Source organism: Triturus cristatus, chromosome 3_1 (assembly GCF_964204655.1).
Source record: "Triturus cristatus chromosome 3_1, aTriCri1.1, whole genome shotgun sequence".
Classification (NCBI taxonomy): Eukaryota; Metazoa; Chordata; class Amphibia; order Caudata; family Salamandridae; genus Triturus; species Triturus cristatus.
This window is the reverse complement of record NC_140583.1, coordinates 1,141,459,627-1,141,477,056: the sequence shown is the minus strand read 5'-3', so window position 1 is coordinate 1,141,477,056 and position 17,430 is coordinate 1,141,459,627. Positions and strand designations below refer to the sequence as shown.

At 42.4% G+C, this 17,430-nt stretch overlaps 1 protein-coding gene across 1 annotated transcript in view; it reads right to left on the bottom strand.

Annotated features, from left to right (window-relative positions):
• Positions 1 to 17,430, bottom strand: part of LOC146861627 (contactin-associated protein-like 5) — a 1,270,002-nt gene that overhangs the window by 754,495 nt on the left and 498,077 nt on the right. Inside the window, exon 4 of the mRNA XM_085645996.1 lies at positions 5,783 to 5,930. Coding sequence (XP_085502122.1) covers positions 5,783 to 5,930 — 148 coding nt within the window. The remainder of the gene's footprint in view (positions 1 to 5,782; positions 5,931 to 17,430) is intronic.

The window sequence follows — 17,430 nt, the reverse complement described above, 5'->3', positions numbered from 1 at the left end:
AAAAAAGTTTAATAAAAGAAGGGAGAGGATAGAACCTTCCGGTAAATCACTGAAAAGAGGATAGTGAAGCAATTCATAAGAGTCAATTTTTACGAATTTTGATGTAGATGGCCATAGATGATCATATTAGTTGGAGTTAAGCAATTCATTGTTTAAAATGCAGAAACGAAGTTTTATGCAGAAGGACTGTTCCTAGAGTTTTCCATGGAAGGGAATTTTGTCTTACATGTATCGTGGCCATGCGATACAAGTAAGGCATTGCTGTAAAGGTATAATCTACCAGGTTTAAGGGAGGATGGAAATATGTCTTGCTATAGTAGCAAATCCTATCACTATAATGCTAGGAACTACTCAAGGTATAAATGATACCATGATCTCTCTTTATAGAGTCATCCCTCATCTTTTTGTTGTGCAGCATTTGAAGCAAAAACTGCTCACTAAATCCTGAGCTTGGTTACAACACCATGACAGAACCATTTCTTATATAAAGTGATTTAGTTGAGCTAGTTATCAACCCTTATTAGTTTGAATAGATGAGAATTGTTTTTAAAATAGATGCATTTCTTAAATCCTCCCATTCACAATATGTTTCTTGGTTGGTAGCCATAATTAGGTTTTTAGGATTATTTTCAAAATGTGTTTTCTTGAACATTTTTTTTAAAATAGTTTGTAAAACATTTGCTTTAAAAAGGTCACAAAGCCATGGCACTGTCCTTCTCCCAATGTTGGGAATTCACTATCAGCATGAGTAGTGTTCATTTGCCATGTTGGATGCAACGGACATGTTTCTGGGGCAATTGTCTCGAAATTAGAGGGCTTTGGACCTGATGTTCAACGGTATTTTTCAGTCACAAATCCTGTGATTCGTAAAATCGCCAGCTGTGTAACCACAAAATGATCTGTTATACGAATTAGCTAGCAAAATGAATTTTGCTAAATTTCTAAATAACAAATAGGAGTGACAGTAAAATAGTCGTGCACCTCCTAGTTCACATTCCGAGAGCAGTGTATCAATTGTTTGTGACTGCAACAGCGGTCACAAATAATTGATCTGATACTAACACCTCAGAGAGTCTGATATATGTTTTGCAAAGGGGCAGCCAGCTGTGTTGGAAATCTTTCTCTTTGAGAATCATGATGGGAACCTTGGCGGGTGCAGAAAGTGGTCCAGAGAACCATTGCCTGATGTCTCAAATGCCTTTCTAAATTGGAAACTTTCTTTTCTAAAAAAACAGCCCCAATCTCTTAAATGAACATAGACTGCTTTTAAAAAAGTTTACAGTTTGGGATTGCAAATGCAGGGACAGAGGTCTGCTGTCCCTTGCAGGTCTCCATCCTTGCATTTACCGCCAATTGCAAGATGTTGCAAGTTGTAACCTGCCTATTTAATACTCATACCAGTTCATTTTGCTATTCTGTGAATGTGAAATTTGTGAGCTATTAGTACATAGTTCTCATCACAAATTTCATTCAGATTCGCAAACAGTCGAAACTCAAATTGGACTCCCAGTTTTGCTTTAAGTAATCGAACCTGCAAACACTGTAGGAGGATTCAACTAGGGTGGTGTGCTAGAGCTTATTGGGAGATGGCAGCCCTCAAAACCTAGCAGCAGACATTTTTCCTGCTGCCAAGTGGGAAAGTGCCAGCGTGGCATAATGGCCCGTCTGTACAGGCCTGTACAGAAATGTACAGGACTCCTTAAAGTAAGTTATGAAGACCATGTCAGTTCCAAAAAAGAAGGGATTGCTTTTGTCTGAGAATTATATTCTCATGACTCGATGGGAGGATTATGATGAAAATGTAGGTTTTCAGCATTAAGATAAATGTTCCTTTCAGTTAGTGCTCTGAATGACTAGTGAGGATGGGTTCAGGCACGGCTCCTGCGTAATAGCGGTGGGGTGTCGCCTAACTGCCAGCAGATGAAAAATAAATTGATAATAAACCAATTTTATTATAATTTTATTGTCTGGGTAGCATGAGCCATGAAGTCTTGGGTGGGGCCAGGCAGAGCCATGGCAGGGAGAAGGAGTGGTGAGCACAAAGACGTGCGCATGTCAGTTTGGCTGGCTGTCTTAGGCCGGACATACAGACATGCACACATATTTCTTTAACCCAGCTGTGTTGCAGCTGGGTTGGAGAAAAGCCACAGGCTTCCTGTGCCTGATCAAGTGTCAGACCACCCCGGTCAGGCCAATCCAGGTGCTTCTCTCATGCTAGGTATAGCATGAGAACAGCATCTTGGTTGGGTGGGGAGCCTGTGTTGTGGCCCATGGACTTCCGGGAGGAGAGCTGGAGAGGAGCACCGAGGCAGCTGGCAGCGTCAGCAGCAGAGAAATCTTTTGTTTATTTATTATTGTTCCCCAACCCACCCCCACACCCTCCACACCCACACCACCCCTCCACTTTAGATTGGTGGCAGATGCCACTGGTTGTGTTCCACAATTGCTGCAGGTATTCTAAAGGAACTGCTGCCAAAGCGAGGTTCTTTATTTCAACAATCGCTAGTATCATAGTGGTGAATATCCGCGTGAGCTGAGTTCTTGCTGATAGAAGGTCACTTAACATTATGTTAAATGGATTTGGCTGATTTTCCATGCTTTGTGCATAATTCATGCATACTTAAAACAAACATGATAAACCATTGGGAACTAATGCACTAGCTTCACTAGTGATGTCATTCTATATCTAATACAGCTTATGAGGCGTGCCACCTGGTTCCAAAAATGCTTAATACTTGGGGGTACTATCACATGTCCTGAGTAGAGTTACTATAAGAGAGACAAGAGAACAGGGCCTTGCTGAAGTCTCAAGTGTACTGAATAGAGCCCATTTAAATGTCAGGGTGGAACGTGAAGGTGACTACTGGTGATTTATCGGGCTGCTATTAAAATGAACCTAAATAAAGTCATCAATAACATTTTGCTGCTGTGCATATTGAGCAGACAAACATACGTTCAATCACAACAATATAATGTAAGATTCCCATAGAAGACAGTGAAGTAATAGAGGGATAATAATGGCAACTACATGCTCTGTCCCTTAACATTCCAATGCATCTCTTCTGTTTCCCTGTTTATTTTAGAATATTCTATTGCCAGTGGGTATGTTCTACAAGAAGTATAGAACTTCTGTCTGTGGCCATACCAGTTGTTTACTGCCTTCTCTTTATTTATAAGACCATTCCTGTGGTCCAGGGCTTTTATTAACTATTATAGCCCTCCGCTGTGGACTATACTCCTATGTCGAAGAGTTATGGAATCAAAGGGATTTTGCATTTCGGATGCACAGCTGTGTTCCAATGGTGTCAAAAATGTATAAAAATTTACCCCATCCAGAATTTAAAAGTAAAAATCTATATATAGGATCATTGCCAATGTTCACATTAATGTAATACAGAGATAAATTAATATGACACTGAAAGAGAGAGAATGAGAAATACAATGGTGGATTGAATGACAGAGAGTATGTGTGTGTGTGTGTGTGTGTGGGTGTGTGTGTGTGTGTGTGCCAGTGCTTCTGTCACTCTTTGATCTCTGCTTTAGGAAATTAACCTTGAGGATTTTTTCATTGTGCGTTGGTTTCAGAAAACATGCACAACCTTTCTGACTTCAGTGCTCTCACAGATCCTGATGCACAGTGTCATGATCCTTTACTCCTCACAAACAGGGAAGGAGACTGAGCCCCGTTGTTGACATAATACGCTGTCTTTGGCGCGTGCACTAGCTCAGTAGCTCCACAAGTAGCGCATGCGCTTCAAACAGACGTGCCTTGAAACACCCAGTGGCAACCACCGCGTCACGCCCCCCCCTGCTGTGCATTGCATAGGTTGGATCACAGAGTTACTAAGTTACTGCATGTAGCAGCTATTGCTTGAATCCATGGAAAATGCGTTCATTGCCCTGTTCTTCATAAAAAGGGATATTATATGGTTCCATGCACATACAAATCTGCATGAAAATCTAAAGAATTAACACATTCGTGCTCTGAAACTGAGCTGGTGCTGCAGGCTAAAGTGAAATTATTCATGGTAAGTGGTGTAAACTGATTTTGCCTGGAGGTTAGTAACATTATTTTGTAATATTTAAACCTAGAAAATCCAGTACAATGCTTGCTGTTCTGCAAATACTTCTCACTACATAATTTATTACACAAGGTGCAAATATGTTGTACCTACTTTTAATTTTCGGGAATTCAGCCCCCAGTAATACTTTTCATTTTGTATCAGTAAATAACGAATCATTATGGCATTCTGTATTTCACCTCCCTGGTAAATGAAATCCTGTGAAAATTAAATAGATATATTTCTACGGAAAAAAATCTTTGCTTTTAGTATTCTTTTTTCATCTAAAACACCTTTACGGCACATGCCTAAGATTTGTATAGTTCTCGGCTAACTCAAAGTTCACTTTGACCTGGTCTTGTACTGTAAGGCCTCACCATACAACAGTGGATGGTCTCTACACTACGGAAAATATGCAGGCACAAAGTACGGGAAATGTGAATTAGCAGATTTATGTGTCTTTTTGTGTTCCTATGGAACACGTTTTTTTTTTATTGTCAAGAAATACTTTCACCTACTCTCCCCCTTCCTGTCAGTGGGGTGTATGGGGCACTATTCGGTTTTCGTTTGAAGTGGCAGTAAGTGTACACAAGTAATAGGTGTCAAGAAACCCAAAAATATGTTTCTGAATAAACACAAATGCACAGCTTTCTTGGTCTTCATCACATTTGTGATTTTACCTCCCGGCAAAAGCGGCAGCTTCACAACTCACCACCACCTAGTGGTGGTACCAAATGACTGCATAAGGTCCATGATATGGCCCTTTTATGGTGTATTTGGAGCCCTCCTGGGGCCAGATTACAGTAGTGTCTCTGGCTAGGCTTGCATCATTTACACATACTTGTTCTGCCTCCGGCACTCCTGAATTCCAGAAAGAGTACACACACATGGGCAGCCCTCTATTACATTAATGGCATGTTATGTTAATATGATTTATATTGAGGCAACTCATCCCCGAAAGGAACATCCTGGCGCTGCCAATCAAGTCAGAACACCTGTTATGTGGGGAAAAGACAAACTGTAAACAGCAAAATGATCAAAGCCAAGTTTTATGAAGTTTTGTGAACTTCGGAAGGTTTGGTGTAAGCTGCATTGTCATGGGAAGGGCATTCCAAGGAAGGGGCAGCCAAGAAAGCAAAGGAACGCCTGCCGCTTCTGGCCAGGTGAATTTACCACAGATGAATGAAAGCATGATTGGCCGATGGGAGAGATCTTGACAGACTGTTGAAAATTATGTGGTCTCTCCATGAGACGACATCTGAATGCAAACACCAATGATGCAGGGCAAAAAGACTCTCTAAGGACACAGTAATAGTGTGCCACCATGAAGTGTTGTATAGTTTGTGCTCACTAAGGGATGCCTTGGATGTAGGGCAAGGGGGTTCCTGGGTGAACTCAGTGATGCTGCCTGGGTGCAGACCATGAATATGTGCCTGTCTCTTGGAGACGAAATTCACCTCTGCCTTGTGCAATGACAATCCTACACTCTCATTGCTTATCCCTGGTGTGTTCTGTTGGGTTTTCCCTGACAATTGGAATTGTAAACATGGTCAACGTTTTTAATTTGTTAAGAGACCATTTTGACTTCACTGAAGGAAAATGGATATCTCTACTTTCCTGAAAGGGCCATGGAATCACCATTTAGTAATATGAAGAAGCAAGGAAACAAAGAAACCTTTCCAGATTGCTGGGAGTTTTGAGAAGATATTAATAGCACTTACTATACGTGCAGCCAAACACTTCCACTCTCATCCCTATCTTGCCGTTGGCATTCCATCTCAGCGGCAGGAATCGCAGGAACCTGGCCTTGATCGAGGGCTGGAATTTATGCTGCACTACACTGTCCGCGTTGGTGTTTCCTGGGAATGCCTGGAATGGGAGAAAAGCAAAGGTGCGTTGAAATAGCTACACAAATAAAGAAGTTTGAAATAAAGCACAAAAATGGAAGGATCTTTGTGGACAAAATCATAAAAAACACAATTTGATAGGTCACCGAAAAGAACCTGCGCAGATTTGCTTTTGGCTAGAATTCAGAATCTGCTAGAAATATGTGGAAGGCTTGCAGAGTATTCTAGTATGCATATATCAGATAATTTCGTTTCAGGTTTATAAAACGGTGCTGGCCAAGTGTAGGATAAACAGATAGTAACCGCAATGATACCTTCATCTAGCTAACAAAAACATGTATTCACAAGATTTAATGATTACATATCACTTCATCAGTCTGTCAGCAAATAAGGGTTTGCCCCAATGGGTCACCACTTTTATCAACAAGTCCTACCCCCCCACCCCCCGTCGAGTAGCAGTCATTTATTCAGAGTTGTCCCAGTTAGACCTGGTTATAACTGTGCTGGGAAACCAGTCCTTCAGAGATATGACCTGCTAGATTTATTAAAAACTATAAAACAATGTACATTGGCGAGTGACATATAGAAGATTGTTACAATACCTCACACGCATAATTACGCCACATATGGTCCTGCAGATTTTTTCAAGTTTCTTTCCAAGACAGAAGAAGTTTGGCTCAAAGAAAATAATCTGCCTGCATTTTTTGACTCAAAATTCTTCTTTTTGGTTACGTTCTGTAATGCATTACCCTGTAGTTAGGGTGATGCCTCAATAGTTATGTCATGTAAGAATGGTGCCATTATCACACCACAACGTTTATGAAATAGCAGCGTGTCTTCGTGACTGCACAGTTAAACGTTTTTACCAGCTGACCAGCTACCATTGTATTTTACTGTTCCTGGTATATTACATTAACATCAGATGTGTTCAATGTATGTTAGAACAATCCTCAGGTAACTTTTAACAATGTCATTAAGTGCATTGTCCGTATATAAAACAAGATGATTTACACATCCGTATGCCATCAATTTCACATTTTAGCACAAAGTAAAATTAAAAAGGTACACTGTAAACATGTAGAAAATGCATTTGTTAATTAAATGTGCGCAACCTATTATTGATTGATTTCTGTGGGTGGCTGTTAGACCTGTCAGCCATGGAGTGGTCTTGCCCCCAACCTTTTGATTTCCTCCTCTATTTTTGTACTGATCACGTTTTTGATGGCTTTAGGATTCTGTGAATTTTACCACTGCTAATAAGTGCTAAAGTCCTAGTGCTCTCTCCTCTAAACACGATAACATTGGCTTATAACCTATGGCATATTGAGTTAACTTAAAAGTCCCTAGTAAAGCGGTACTACATGTGCCTCGGGCCTATAAATTAAATGCTACTAGTGGGACTGCAGCACTGATTGTGACTTAAATAGTTTTCCAAACACGTCTCAGGCCTGCCATTGCAGAGCCTGTATGTGCAGTTTTAAACTGCGAATCAGACCTTGCAAAAATAATATTTTGCCAGGCCCAAACCTTCCTTTTTAACACATGTCCCCCCTAGGGTAGGCCCTAAACAGCCCATGAGGCAGGGGGCAATGTATTTAAAAAGTATGAAATGTACTTTTACATTTTACATGTCCTGCTAGTGAAAAACTCAAATTCATTTTTTACTAATGTAAGGCCTATCTCTCCCATAGGGTAACATAGAGTTCCTTATTACATTTTATAAGTGTAATATCCATAATGGGAAGAGATGACCAGTTCAAGTTTGGTGTCACTGGAATTACAATTCAAAATCCTAACTTATGATGAAGTCGGATTCTAGATTGCATTTCTAAAAATTTAACCTTTGGAAAGTTGGCATTTTCTTGCTTAGCTATTTGGTGCATTCAGCCAGTCTCCGGTCACATGATTGGGGGTGGCTGACAGTTGACCTTTGTGTATTCCTCCTAGGCAGCCACACACAATAGGGAGCTTATGTGTGCTTAGAAGGGCCATCAATGACAGGATGGGAGGGAAGAGGTGGACACAGCCCCACTTCCACCTGAATAAGCTGTGCCCTGCCTCCACACAAATGACTGCAAATAGCACCTGTAGTTATTTTGGAGCCAGGGCAGGAAAGGCACTATGCCTTGGGACTTCAAAGGGAGACCTCTAGCAGATTCTACCTCACTTGAAAGGCACAACCAGGTATAAATACTTCACCTTAGACCCCACCACTTCAGTATACTTCTGGACCTGTGGATACTAAGCCAGGAAGAAGAAAATTCTGTACTGCTACAAAGACTGCCACTCTGCTGGACTGCTGCTGCAATGGAACTGTTGTGCTGACCTGCTTCCCTCTTGCTTGGGGAAGAGGAGCTGGATCTGCAAATTCATCTTGAGCCCAGGAGCCCATTGTGGCTCAAAGGACTAGTCTGCTGGCCTCTTGATCCGAGCTTCAGGGACATACAAGGCTCCCCAACCAGCTCCTGGACCCAGATGCAGTGACTTCCTGGCTCCACGTGGTGGCTCTCAGTTCCTGGACCCTAGAGTGGCTCACAGACTCATAAAGTAAGCTATTGGGCTCTTTGCAACTGTGCACAGGCCCATTTGCACCGGACCTGTGCTCATCACACAATAAATCAGTGCAAGCCTTGCCCAGCCCACCTCTTCACACAGCAAGCAATGATTGCCCGTGGAGGACCACGAACGCAAAGCTTAAGCCCGCCTGTCCATGACACCTGGCATACTCTTCACGCCACACTGACCACCTCCAGTGGCGCTCTCCTTGCTACCCGTGATTCTCTTTAACATGAACAGGACTCTTGGCACAAAAGTTGTGACAGTAAAATTTCAGGGGTACTAATCTGGGACTGCATCTGAACCATGCTCTATTGCAGTCAGCTGGAACTTGAGATTTTGACACGTCTAGTGCGACCAGATATCCTCAGTTGGGACCTTATGTTTTTAGGCGCTCTTTCTCACTTCTTTATTTAAAAATTCATAGCTTCAGTTCTACTGGTTGTATGTTTGTCGTTTAGGTCTTGTTTTATTTCTTACATTTTGCTCTATTTTTCTAACCTGGGATGGGATCTTTTTCTGCAGTGTTTTAACTGTTTTACTGTTTGAAGTGTTGCACAAATACTTTACACATTGCCTTTAAGTTAAACCTGACTGCTGTGCCAAGCTACCAAGCGGAGAGCACAGATTGATTTGGGGTTTGCTTTTGCCTCACCCTGGCAAGGGTTGTGGTTGGTGCTTGCCCAGGGCTCGCAATACAGTCAACAAGTAACCCATTTTCTAACACTGGCTATGAAAATTAAAACATTTCAACAAATATGTGTTATATGGTCCATCCCTACCAATGCATTTGCAAAAGTCAGTGTTATCAGTGTATTCACACAGTAAAAGTAAACATCTATTAGGTAGTGTTAATGCCCTAATAAGCACAATTGATATCCAGCTATATATGTTCTCACAGGTCATTCAAATCTTAGATTTGATAGTTCAGCAGCATAGCCTTTGGCCGCCATTTTGCTTATTACCATGATCAGACTGTAAATTTCTTTAACGTAGCAATTTAAAAAAATAGGTCCAATCGATTAATCTGTGTCTAGTACTGGATAAACAACAACCGATGTCACCTTTCAAGAAAGTCTGAGACCAGGTTCCTACAATATCAGAGTCAAAAGTGCATCTATCTGTTGTCTGGTTGAAGGTGGATTTCAATGTAAGAATGCACAGCTCTTTCCTCAAACTATTGGCGACAAAAGATATTTGCTTCTTTTAAACAAATATAACAAATATGGAGAAGGAACACATTTCTATTTTGAGAGTAAAGAATTTATTCCAAATGCAGCGATGCAAACTGTCCTTTCCCAATACCTTTTCATTCACCTGAAGTCTTCCCTGTACCACTTTGACATTAAGCCTTTTCATTTGTAGTGATCCATGCCACGATCAATCAGAGCACTACCGTTCATGCATAGAACATGGAGTGACTAGTCCAGCTCCCTTATATAAAGAACACTTATCCACTTGCTTCTTTGCTTCCTAACGGTCATGACTCTCCCAACACTCAACAATGGCAATAAATTGCATACTACATCTGCATATCTCTCTCTCTCTCTATGTGTATATATATACATGCATCTTGGAGGTTAGAGTGTATGCGGGGACCCAGGGAGGCTTGCGGACTTATTAAAGACACTGGATACAGCGCGCCATGTTCTGCAGCACACCAATGCCATATAGGAGTTTCCCCACGCACCACCTGACCATGATGTTGGATTCTGGGAGCTGTAGGATCAACCGACCTACAGCAGGTGAGCGACCACATGACTGGGGAGGTGTGTCCTTTTCAATCGTACAAAGACTGCAGGACTCCATAAAAGCTGAGGCGGGGTGCTGGACACAGTGTTTGCAGTGGCGTCTGAGGAAGGCAATTTATGACGAAATATATTATGCCTATACTGCTGTCCAATGAAAGCCTGTTCCTGTACTCCCTGCGTGGCCCCTTCCTTCTGTTCGCTGGAGGTTTCTTTTGGATATTTTCGCGTCAGCCAGAGACGCGTTAAGGGGCCCAACTCTGTCAAGTTGGCTGGAGACATTACTGGCGCTCTGCTTTGCAGTTTTGTTTTTGCCCAAGGGATCGGATTTCTCCAGCACACCTCCTCTGTGCGGAATAGATAAGGGATGCTGCCAGCCGGCAGCTCGTGACTTCACGAGGGTTGCTGGTTTACTTAAATCAGCCCACGACCCTGCCTACATGCATCTTGGAGGTTAGAGTGTATGCGGGGACGCAGGGAGGCTTGCGGACTTATTAAAGACACTGGATACAGCGCGCCATGTTCTGCAGCACACCAATGCCATATAGGAGTTTCCCCACGCACCACCTGACCATGATGTTCGATTCTGGGAGCTGTAGGATCAACCGACCTACAGCAGGTGAGCGACCACATGACTGGGGAGGTGTGTCCTTTTCAATCGTACAAAGACTGCAGGACTCCATAAAAGCTGAGGCGGGGTGCTGGACACAGTGTTTGCAGTGGCGTCTGAGGAAGGCAATTTATGACGAAATATATTATGCCTATACTGCTGTCCAATAAAAGCCTGTTCCTGTACTCCCTGCGTGGCCCCTTCCTTCTGTTCGCTGGAGGTTTCTTTTGGATATATATATATATATATATATATATATATATATATATATATATATATATAGATAGATATATATATATTTTCACAGAAAAAACCATAGGTTTCAGGCACGTTATAGTTAGGAATTAGCATTTAAAAACCTCAGAAATTCACTGAAAAAAACATAGGTTTCAGGGGTGTTATAGTTAGCTGGACTTTTCACTTGTACAAAACCATTGAAATTCCCCCGTTATAGTTAGTTCAGCTAACTATAACTCGCGTGCCCGCAATGCACTGCTGATGACGGCACATATTACATCACTCATGACATGGTCAGTGACATCACTCATGACATCACTGATGACATCTCAAATGACATCACTGATGACATCACTGATGACATCATCTTTGTGATAGAGTGGCAGACCTCCTCTCACCCTAATATAACCTTTGATACACACATTCAAAAATAGAGACTACAATTTTCAAAACAATGGACATACCAATACCAGTTACAACAACCTCTTCAGTAATTCTAAGATCCACATACACATCCAGCATGTCCTAGGTGTGTCTATAAATATATATTTAAAAAAAATATATATTTATAGACACACCTAGGACATGCTGGACAAACCGTACGTACCTATCACCATGACGATTTGCGTGATATTCATTCAAAGGCGACTATGCATACAATGAATCCACGTGGAATGTAATTACACCACTAGTGAAGCTCTGACATGTTTGATGCCCTACCGTGCCTAATCCCGGTAGACACCCTTGTCGTTTATTTATACAAAAATGGGTAGCTATTGACAGGCACATTTAATACATATGCACACCAAGACATTCAAAGGGGATTCGACAAAAATTCGACCAAAACTATGCAAGAAACCCCCCTCACGATTAATAAAACACACATCCACTGCCGGATGTGTAATACTTTTTATTTTACGCTCTGGAAAGGGGACGAACATCACTTGAGAGTCACAGCGTGCTCCTGGCAGAGCCCAATGCTGTGTTACACCCACCATTGCCTGCTGAGTGCCACACACCTCTGTGTTGTATTCCACCAGCTAGTGCATATGCTATGACACTCTCTAGCCCATGAGCACTGTAACACCACCCCGTGAATATGTCATGCCACACTTGTCTTCGCACGGGTTATATTGCCCCATCTAACGTGCCTTCCTCGATGCCTATGTTATAACGCACAGTGCTATGCCATGCATATTACAATCTGGGATCCATATCTTTGTCACAGTGCATATGCAACGTTACACTCCCCAGCACATATTTTACATTACAACTTTAGAGACTAGTTAGGTTACACAACACTGCCCTGTGCATATTACACTCCAAGGCGCATATCGCATAGCACGCGCTAGTGCCTGTGCTATCTCGCACTCTCCAATGAATCTGTCATTGCGCACAATGTATTGCATATTATATTTCACGCCCGGTTCATCTTATATCACACTTTTTGGTGCATAGTTTATACCATACACTATATCTAGTTTTCATTTTCAATCGTGCTCTCAGGACTATGTTCTATATAACACTGTGTTCACCTACCCTTTTCACGGGCATTACATTTTGCGATAGGGGGTGGAGGGTCAGGGGGTGTTTCTGCCAAGTGAGCCCAGAGTCACAGTCACAAACGTCCTCTTCTTCCTGAATAAAAGTGAGATTATGCTGCATACTTGTTCATATTTTAAGTAGTTCGCACAGACACACGTTTTAAAAACAATAAAGTTCCTAATACCCGCCTTCTCTGAACAGTTAGCTTGCTGCCCCATCCCCCTCCTCCCTATCCTCTGTTGTGTGAATCCATGGACTAGCCTCCTCCCTCCTGCCATGCATGGTCTGATGTGCTGCCACTGCCCTCAATTTAGTATGATGTACCAGTCCACTCCTCCTGCCCTCCATTGCCCAATTCTATGTCCCATCATTGACCTCCTGCTTAAACTCTCCTTCCCCCTGCCCTCCGATGTCTTTGTGCATGCCCCTGCTCCATCCATTTTGCCCACCATGTTCCATGGACCTGCCACTCCTATCTACTCTGAGTGTTCTGTTGAGCTGCCACTCCCCTCCCACCTGCCTAGCATTGTCAGATGACTGTAACCTGTCCCTGCCACCTCCACCCTGCCTGTCCACATGCCATGCCCCTATCCTCTTCCTCCTGTCCACATGGTCCATTGTACTGCCACACCCTTCTGCCCTCCCTGGTCTGTTGTGCTGCAACTGCTCCTCCTGCCTGCCCCATGCGGTCTGTTGTGAGGCCCCTTCCCCTGAACTTTCTTGTCTGTGCACAGGTCCTGACCCTCCCTTCTATCCTCCATCGTCCTTTGTGCATGCCCCTGCACCCTCCTTCTTGCCCATCATAGCCATTGTGCTGCCACTAACCCTCCCACTTGCCATGCATGGTCTTCTGTGCTGCCACGGCCCCTCCCACCTTCCCTGTGTGGTCAGTTAGCTGCCCCTGACCCCCTCCCACCTTCCCTCCATGGTCTGTGTGTATGACATCACAGTCTCATTGTTGCTCTTCATGGTGTGTCTTGCTTCTAGTGCCCATCCTGCCTGACCTCCATGGCTATCTTGCTGCTCCTGCCCTGCCCCCTTGCCCCCAGACCTCTGTTTACATGTGCAGACCCCTACTCCCTCCCTCCTGGCTTGTCTGTTCCATTGTAATGCCCCTGATCCGTCCCTCCTGCTCTTTATGGTCTGTTATGCTGCAGCTTTCTCTCCTGTCTGTCCATTATGGTCAGCTAGCTACCATTGCCTCTTGCCCCTCTGTTCTCTGTTGTCCATGTGCATGCTCTTGTCCCCTCCCTCTTGCTTTCTATGGATTGTTGTGCTGCACTCCCGTCCCCCATGCCCTGTGTGGTGTATTGGGCTGCTGCAAACCCTGATGCCTGCCCTGCAGGGTCAGTTGGTGCACCTCTCCATGTCCCTCCTGTCCTCTGTTATCCAAGTCCATGTCCCTACCCCATTTCCTTCCATGATCCAATGTACCATACTTGCGAACATTTTGAACTTGGTAAGAGGGAGATTTTGAAAAAAAGCTGGGGTATTGATTTTCCCCTTTGAGTTACATTGAAAAAGAGGAGATTGTAGACAGGAGACAGATCAAATAAAGCCCATTTGAGCTTAAAAACATTGGACGTTTCCTGGCTGAATCGGGTCTGTTGGCATGTATGGTTGTACTACCATTGCCTCTTCCTTCTGCCCACAATGGTCTATTACATTGCCACAGCCTCTCTTGCAAGTCCTGTATTGTTGGTTTGTTGCCCCTGTTCCCCTTTCCACTGCCCTCCATAGTCTGTTGTACTTCCACGGCCCTTCCTGCCTGCTCAGTGTGGTTAAATTGTTGCCTTTGCACCCTCCTACCTGCCTTCAATTTTCAGAGTCCGTGCCCCTGGCCTCTGCCTCTCAACAGTATCCTAATGAACAACTAGATTGCTAACATTCTATATTTTTTACAAAAGTGTGGAACGCCTGATGTCATCTTGATGTAATCAAAACTGTAATACCTAGAGCATTTCCTTTAGAAATTACATATATGAGAGGGTCTTATTGGCATCAAAATTATGGTTAGTTCTCTAAAAGACTAAAATAAGGACATATTTTCTGAGTTTTCAAATAGCGACAAAGCACTTTTAAATTATTTGTTATCTTTATGTTTTTTTATCCAGTTGACCACTTGATTAAATGTTGCACTTAGGGGAGAGGATGTGGTGTTACTTCCAGAACTGCAGACTTTGCAACTGGGGACCAGGTTGGAGTTTCTGCTTCAGCTCGACATTCTGTGATTCTGGTCAAATCACTTAGTCTCCCCATGTCTACAACCAAAATGAATTTGTTCTTGTGTGATGTAACCAATGCTCATGTAAAGCACTCCAATACCTGACAAGTCTGTACTATATAACACTGCAAAAACACAAAATAATAAGTGTTTTGCACACTTCTGTCATTGGGCTAAATTTGGGCTACATCTGGGTGATTTTGGGCTACATTTGGGCTCTTTTGTCTCCGGTGGCCATTTTGGGAGATTTATTTGTTATGAAGTTTCCTAATTTCCTCATGTACTGCAGTCTCCTCAGTAGGAAATGCTTTCAGTCTTTTACTTTGATTCCATCATGAAGGTATTCAGATATGTCACACATTTGCCATAAATTCTGAATGTTAGCACTCTAGTTGCTCATTAGATCACTGTAGTAAAACTACTGTTCACCATGGAAGTCTGCTCCTGGTATTAAAAGTGCATGTTTCAGTCTGCATGTCAGAATTTTTTAATGAAATAGAAAAGGATTTGAGAAGTCACTCAAAATGTGCCCTCATTTTCTTTCTTCCGCATTAATCATAATTTCTATGGCAAAATGAACCCCCTCATTGTGTTCCTTTTTAAATTAAATGTTTTAAGTGTTACCAGTTTATTCCAATCAAGATGGCTTCAGGTGTGCCATACTTTTGTCATAATGAAGACAGTAAGCGCTCTAGTTGTTCTTAAGAACACTCTGGGACATTCTGTCATTGGGCTATACTTGGGCTACATCTGGGTGATATTTGGGCTACATTTGGGCTCTTTTGTCTCTGGTGGCCATCTTGGGAGACTTATTTGTTATGAAGTTTCCTAATTTCCTCATTTACTGCAGTCTCCTCAGTAGGAAATACTTTCAGTTTTTTACTTTGATTCCATCAAGAAGGCATTCAGATGTGTCACACATTTGCCATTAATTCAGAATGTTAGCACTCTTTTTGCTCATTAGATCACTGTAGTAAAGCTACTTCTCACCAGGGAAAACTGCTGCTGGTATTGAAAGTGCATGTTTCAGTCTGCATGTCAGAATTGTTTAATGAAATAGAAGAGGATTTGAGAAGTCACTCAAAATGTGCCCTCATTTTCTTTCTTCAGCATTAATCATAATTTCTATGGCAAAATGAACCCCCTCATTGTGTTCCTTTTTAAATTAAATGTTTTAAGTGTTACCAGTTTATTCCAATCAAGATGGCTTCAGGTGTGCCATACTTTTGTCATAATGAAGACAGTAAGCGCTCTAGTTGTTCTTAAGAACACTCTGGGACATTCTGTCATTGGGCTATACTTGGGCTACATCTGGGTGATATTTGGGCTACATTTGGGCTCTTTTGTCTCTGGTGGCCATCTTGGGAGACTTATTTGTTATGAAATTTCCTAATTTCCTCATTTACTGCAGTCTCCTCAGTAGGAAATACTTTCAGTTTTTTACTTTGATTCCATCAAGAAGGCATTCAGATGTGTCACACATTTGCCATAAATTCAGAATGTTAGCACTCTTTTTGCTCATTAGATCACTGTAGTAAAGCTACTTCTCACCAGGGAAAACTGCTGCTGGTATTGAAAGTGCATGTTTCAGTCTGCATGTCAGAATTGTTTAATGAAATAGAAGAGGATTTGAGAAGTCACTCAAAATGTGCCCTAATTTTTCTTTCTGCAGCACTAATCATACTTTTTATGGGAAAATGAACCCCCTCATTTTGTTCCTTTTTAAATTAAATGTTTTAAGAGTTACCACTTTAATCCAAGCAAGATGGCTTCAGGTGTGCCATACGTTTATCATAAGTAGGACTGTTAGCGCTCTAGTTGTTCTTTGGAACACCCTGGGAAGCTGCAGTAGAACACAAAGGAATCAACTGACAGTCTCTGCCCTTGTTGGATGTATATGTTTTACTGAGAATGTCAGACTTCATTCTCACATGACTGAGAAAGATAATGTGAATTTACAGAAAATATGCTCTCAGTTTAGCTTATAGATCACCTTCCAAACCTCTGTGGGAAAAGCATGAGAAAATATTTTTCTCTCAATCATGATATCCCAGCAGAAGGCTTTTTCACATGGTGAAATCACCTTAGAACATACCACAATTCCTAAAATGAGTATGGTACCATCAACAAATGATTTATAATGTAACTAAAGTCTTAAAACCTTCTATTAACTGCAATGCTTTTTAATGAGGTGCTATCATGTATTTTGGTCCCAAGATGGCTGCCAACACTTCTTGGATGAAGTGCTGACAGCCAATCAGATCTCAGGATGAGATGTGTAGTTAGGCTCCGCCCACATATATATATGATTTTACTTTTGATTTTCTCAGGAACTACTGAACAGATTGACACCAGACCTGCAAAAGGCACTTCCCTGACCTGAGGACTACCTCTCTGCCAAATTTCAAGTAATTCTGTTCTGCCGTTCGGGCTGTACCTTGGACTAAAGGTCCCTATGGAAAAATGCATGGGGAAAACGTGTTTTGGGACCCCCCCTTTTTTCTCGGCCCCCGCTTGACGAATCACCCCGAGACTTTTAGGGTAGGAGCGGAGCGGAGCGCCCCACCTATTTTGAAAATTTTGCGAGGATTCGTCAACCGGC